Source organism: Chondrus crispus, genomic scaffold (assembly GCF_000350225.1).
Source record: "Chondrus crispus Stackhouse genomic scaffold, scaffold_130, whole genome shotgun sequence".
Lineage (NCBI taxonomy): Eukaryota > Rhodophyta > Florideophyceae > Gigartinales > Gigartinaceae > Chondrus > Chondrus crispus.
This window is the reverse complement of record NW_005178991.1, coordinates 125903-132046: the sequence shown is the minus strand read 5'-3', so window position 1 is coordinate 132046 and position 6144 is coordinate 125903. Positions and strand designations below refer to the sequence as shown.

At 54.7% G+C, this 6144-nt stretch overlaps 2 protein-coding genes across 2 annotated transcripts in view; one reads left to right on the top strand and one right to left on the bottom strand.

Moving 5' to 3' along the window:
* Positions 1-905: 905 nt before the first annotated feature.
* On the bottom strand, positions 906-2378 carry CHC_T00002235001 (hypothetical protein). The gene has a single exon (XM_005713081.1). It carries the CDS (start codon positions 2376-2378, stop codon positions 906-908), a length of 1473 nt encoding a protein of 490 aa, XP_005713138.1.
* Positions 2379-3479: 1101 nt separating this feature from the next.
* The window catches only part of CHC_T00009164001 (NB-ARC protein), a 2718-nt gene continuing 53 nt past the window's right edge, over positions 3480-6144 (top strand). The window contains exon 1 of the mRNA XM_005713080.1: positions 3480-6144. This exon is cut by the window's right edge and continues 53 nt beyond it. Within this exon, the coding sequence (XP_005713137.1) occupies positions 3480-6144 (2665 nt within the window).

Sequence of the window (6144 nt, the reverse complement as noted above, 5' to 3'; positions counted from 1 at the left end):
TTGCGGGACCCCTTCCCAAGACGAAGAACGGAAAACGTTACATCCTGATAGCGGTCGAACATCTGACTGGTTGGCCCCTGGCTTGGGCAACCGAGACCGCTACGTCTGCGGAAGTTGTCAAAGTTCGTGGAGGAGGAGATCATCCATTCGTTTGGTCCCCCTCGGACCATAGTCTCAGATAACGCAACATGTTTCAGCGCGACAGCGTTGAAGAACTTCATGGTACAACAGGGAATTTCATGGAAACCGGTCCTCGCTTATGCTCCTATGTCCAACGGAAAAGCGGAGCGTATGGTCGGGACCATCAAGCGTTCAATTCGGAAGACTCTGTTGGGACAGGGCGCCGCTAGCCACAAGTGGGAATCAGCGCTGAAGCAGATCCTGTACGGATACCGCCGACGCCGGCTGTCGGACGGGTTCTCCCCGTTTGAGCTGATGTATGGAGTAAAGCCGCCCGCGCAACCCCAGACCGAACTGAACCAAATCCGGTGGGGCGGCGTTGAGGCGCGCAACTTGGAACTGTTAGCGACGCTCGCGCTCCGATCGACGAGGGCGGCTAAACAGTTGGAAAAGAGGAGCAAGAGAATGACGGTTGTGTCGCCACGCCAGTTCGACGTACACGATCAAGTTCTGGTCGCCCGAGGAACAGCCCTAGGAGGGTTACAGAAGTGGCCCCTAGGGGAGTCGAAGTACTACGGCCCATGCCGGGTAGTACGAGCCAAGCACCCGCGGTACACACTCGTGTCGCCGGGATTGCGCTACAGTCGACGGGATATACATGCAAGACGTTTAATCCCTTTTATTCAAAAACCCGCACATCTGATGTAGGTGTGATGCATTTTAATATTTCGCATGTACTAGGTTGAAGGCGATTGAGATTGATTTCGTTTCTTATGCATGAACTATCAGTGTTTGCTGCTTGAAGAACCCCTACGCACGGCAATTACCTTGCCATGGGAGGATTTGGGGCCACGATTTCCTCGGCGAACCTTTTTGGATTTCCTCTCCCGGCCGGGACTCTGATTGGCGTCTCTACGCTGCCGGGCTGTTCGGCGCAAGAGACGCACATCATCGAAGTACTGGAACTTTGTCGGATCGGCGGCGGGACAGCACAAGCGAAGAGAAGTGTCCTTGAGCTGCATGGCGAAACGTTCTGCGCAATCGTAGATCAGCGCCGGTTCCGTCCGTGCGTCTATGCAGACGGCGTGTTGGAGATGGTTAACGTCGGTGATGCGAAGAACGTAGACACCCGCTTGCTCCCGCGGCAGACGAAGTAACCAGCTAAAAGCAGAGCTGCGCCACAGAGGGAGTCTGGAGCTGGATCTCCCTTGGATGAAAGCCCCCGGCGGTGGGGCCACATGATCAAGAGAAACTGTTCCGTGGTGATCTGCTCGGATTACCCTCTGAATGTGCGTAAAGTGGTGCACGCTCGGGAAATAGTCCATCTGACGCTCGAACGCGGCGACTCGGGCCGCTTCCGCCACCCATAGGCGGTCAGCAGCACTGCGACCAACGACAAGGAACATAGCGTTGCAGACCGCAGACCGGATGCACAAGACGGTATTGTCTTGGAACGCTACGGTCCGGGACGTACAAAGGTACCGGGAAGCGAGTGGGGAGACGTTGCGTGACATAGCAAAGTTCACTCGCTTCCTCTTCCCTCTATTCTGGCTACACCAATTGTCGATAGCCAGAATAGCGTCCATACGCGTTGAGCACTCCTTACCGAAGGAAGAGTTGAAGCCCCGGCGGGCAATGCCGTTCGCAGAGGGCACGCGATCGAAGGTCATCGTGTAGAGAAGTATCATGTACTTCTCTGGACTCCCCTCTCCGACGGCGTAGTAGCAACCCTTGACCTCGCCGTTACCGCCATCAGAGCACCAGACAAATTCGACGACCCACTCTGGGTCGTCGCAGCAGGTGTACTCCGTCCCGTCACTGTGGCTCTCGGTGAGCCCCAGCCGGTAGCAGCGGTCGGAGGTGAACCATGCCTTGCGAGCGAGGCGGGCCGATACGAAGGCCAACACATGGGCCCCGAAGAGAAGCCGGGCCCCGGCGGCAGATACGGCCGCTACGACAGACGCCCGGTTGCCCACTTCCTTATATTTGATTCGGAAAGAACCATCTCCTACTTGGTACCGAAGCGCGGAGACGTCGGAACGTCCCGCGTGCTTCCAAAGGTCAGGAAGATGTTCGGCATTACTTGGGTCTTCGAAGTCGATGAAGGGGCAATTCACGCCATGAGACGCCCTTTCGGTGACGTCCTGGCCGTTCTCTCGCCACACCCCCGCTGAACGGCGGGCGGCCCTAGTGGCGATAGCGCGGCGTGGTACCTTCCCGCCGGTGGAAGCCCTCGCCGTCTGCTTGGTTCGAGCCATAGTGCGCACAGGGAGTACCGCCCGAAGGACCACAGAGCTCTCGTGCGCGGCTCGAGAAGCTGAGCGTTTCCGAGAAGTCCCGAAACGGGAACGACTGGAAACGGAGCCTCAGGCGACGCGCAGAGCACGCGGCTTGAGTCCCAGACGACGATTGACGTCAGCGACCACAGTCCCGGGCGATGCGGAGACCACGCGGCCCGAGGCTGACGCGAAGCTGACGTTGGGCAACCGGAATTCCGGCGACGCAGATGAAGCGCGGCTTGAAATTGACTGTTAGAAGTTCGACGGCGCAAGATGGCGGTGGAGCGGATGAAATAGAAGGGAGCTAGGTTCGGTGGAAGGTGGAGAGACGGTGGCCGAGGGGGCCAGAGCGGTCACGCGAGGAATCGGGGCCAGTATATTTACGTGCAACGGCAGACCCGTGGTCTGCCCTGACGAGGGGGTCATGTGAGATATTTTGAGGGAAAAATTGCATTTTACTGTAGAGGGAGATTTTATTCTGTAGTCCGAGATTTTATTCTGTAGTCCGAGATTTTATTTGAATTTTAGAGAAGCGCACGCGGACGGCCCGGCGGAATCCGGGCCGGATGCGTGGACGCTTCTGGAAGGAATTTCGTAGAAATAAAAGAGAGAGGGTGACGGGCGCTGCGAGGAAGGGGGGACACCACTCGGCCAACCCTCACCACGAACGGCACGCTCCCCAGAACCGCCTCCCCCATTTCACCGACAACAACAACCAACCTCAACCCCATACTTGTTGACTTGTTGAAACGGACATCGCACGCATTCAGGCACCCACGAACTGCATCTCACCTGCCTTTCACCTCCCCCCACCACACGCTTACCTCTCCCGCCGAACACCCCGCACCCTCTTCCTTCCTATCTCATCCTGCGCACGCTCCAACGACACACGCAACAGAAAACCAACGTCCCAACCTCTCACCACCATTTCTCCACTCCACCACGGCACCTACCTTCCCACAAACCCTCCTTTTGCACCCCTCAACTTCACCCCAAAGCCCCGCTCTTCCTTCTCCGGAGCCACCGTTTCCGTTCATTACCCACACATCAACCCCGCCTTTTCCCTTGTCAAAACCCGTTATGGCCGATCCGTTAGGCATCGCGGGCCTCACCGGGGCGGCGGAGCAAGTCGTCCGTCTTGTTATCGCTCTCATTGATCGCCACGACGCCTACAAGAACAACAACGACTTGGCCCTTGAGATGCTCGAGGCCTACCAGGCGCTGTCCAGGAATGTCAGGTTGTTGCGCGACGACCCACACATCGACATCATACAGGACCCACATCGGGAAATTTTAAAAGGCAAGATTAACAGGGTCTCCGACTTTGTCAAAACAACTCTGACTGAACTCGAGGATGAGCAAAAAGACCCTAAAGGCAAGCTCCGTAAATTTTCGAAAGCCGTCAGCGAAAGAGACATTCTTGTCGAGCGCAAGCAAGATGCAGCAGAACAGCGCAAAGAAGTAGAATCGGCAAGCGCTTACCTCAGCCTCTACGCCAAAATTGATTCCGTTGCGATCAACAAGGACGTATTCAAGTCTTGCGTGTGGGCGCCGAGAAACCCAGATTCCGTGTATATTGATTTGAATTTGCGACAAAGTCATGGGGCACAGGACACATGCGAGAGACAGCTCAAGGCGGCGGTACTACGGACTGACGGAAGCGCTCAAGTCGGCGCGTTTGCAGTGGGGCAAGGGGGTGTCGGGAAGACATGCGCGCTGCGGGCGATTGCACACGACGAGGAGGTAAGAGCTTGTTTTCCTGGAGGCGTGTACTTCTTGTCCCTTGGACAAGATGCAAGCGTTGGGCGATTGATTCAGCAATTTTGTCTTGCCGTCAACGCAACAAGAGGACATAGCACGGCCGAGAAGATGCGTGAACAGACGGAACTGCAGGAGGTGCTATCGTTGCTGGTATCATGGTTTGGAGACCAGATATGTCTTTTCATTTTCGATGACGTATGGGCACGCAATGGCATTAACAAGGAAATCTTACAACAGCTGTCTGTTCTGGCAGGCAGTGGCACGGGCATGGGTGGGGCGATGAGCAGGATTATGTACTCTACTAGAGATAGAGACTTGACGCTAGTTGGCCAATCAATCGCGTTCGGTGCGCGAGTTTCTCGAGGATCTGATGCAGAGATGATGCTTCGGCAGGCTAGTGGGCCTCTTTGCGATGAAGAAAATAGCTCATGTTCCGAGGAGGCGATTCACGCGATTCACGCGATATTGGACATGTGTGCAGGACTGCCACTGGCGTTGAATGTAGCGGGAACGAGTGTGAAGTACATGAAGAGCCAACGGCGCACAGCAGATGTGTCGAGTATATGGCAATTGTATTTAGACAAAGTTAAGAATCGGGGAGGAATGTCTGGTGACAGCCCAGGTGATGGGTATTCGTCGCTGAAAGCAATGCTACTATCATCTATCGATATTTTGGAATCGAATTCGAAAGCCGATGGAGAACAATCGTTCTCCAGCGGGTTATCGCATAGGGAAATGCACCGGGGATTGTGTGTGATGGAAAAGCAAGATTGGATTCCGGTATCGGTTTTGAAAGACTTGTGGGAAACAGATGATGAGACTGCAGCGGAGAAATTGGCAATGCAGATGAGTAATGTTGGTCTAGTAGACTTTGAGTACGGCCGCGGTTGTGCTGGGTTGCGTATGCACGATCTGACCTTGGATTTCACAGTAGATGAGGCAGAAGCGAATGAGGGGTGTGCAGCTTGGTTTGGGAAAGTAGTGGACAAGTATAGCAGAGAGAGGGGTTTGGTTGCAGCAGCAGTGGAAGATGGAAGCTTGGATGAGAACAGATTTAGAGAGGAGTACGTTGAGGAAAACATCTACCGGCTATTGATGAGGGCAGGACGATTGGAAGACCTGAAGAATTTAGTGCTGAGTCCTGGGTGGGTGGTGAAGGTGTTGCGGCGGAAAGCGGTTTTGCAGTACGAAAGAGCTGTCAAGGATCTGCAAAATTGTTGGAAGCGGGGCGAGGGCAGGGGTGAAGTTGACAAGGATGCAATATCTGGAATGCAATTGATGATGCGGGCGGCGCGACTGAGTGTACCGTTTTGTGGTGAAAACAGTGCCGGGATTTACTTTCAACTATATGGGCGAGTGAAGCACAAGGCACGGGATTCAAGTTGTGTGGGAAAAATGCTGGAGGAAATTGAGAGATACGCACCACGGCCGTGGGTGCGGCCTGTGAGTGAGTGTGTAGCGCGAGCCGATGGAAAGATGGTGGAGCAGATTGTTCTGCCAAATTTCGGTACTGAAATTCAAGTGGGCATGGATTCCAGTGGTGAAGTGTATGGATGTCAGGTGGAGTGGGGCGGGACAAAAGTACTAGTTTTCACGCAATCTGCTGAGAAGGAGACGAAGATGGTTGAATTGGAAGGCGAGTTCGAATTCGAAACGGAGAGCCAGGGTCCAGGGGCCAATGAACCAAGCAGTCAATTAGAAGGCGAGTTCGAAACGGAGAGCCAGAGCCAGGGCCCAGGGGATCTTGAAGCAAGCAGGCGCAAAATGTGTCGACGTTTGAGGGCATATTTTGGAATGTGCTTTGGAAGTGTAACCTCCGAAGTGACTGGAGAAAACCCGAGCGTGACTGCAGAAAACCCGAGCGTGACTGCAGAAAACCCGAGCGTGACAAGAGCCATCTGCGCAACTCTCTGTGAGAGGAAGGAGAATGTTGTTGTGGGATATGAAGACGGGACGTTAAGGCTGTGGAGTACGTCGGAGAGGA

Excerpts from the sequence above, each read along its gene's own strand:
- CHC_T00002235001 (XM_005713081.1), bottom strand. The coding sequence starts at position 2,378 with ATGGCTCGAACCAAGCAGACGGCGAGGGCTTCCACCGGCGGGAAGGTA.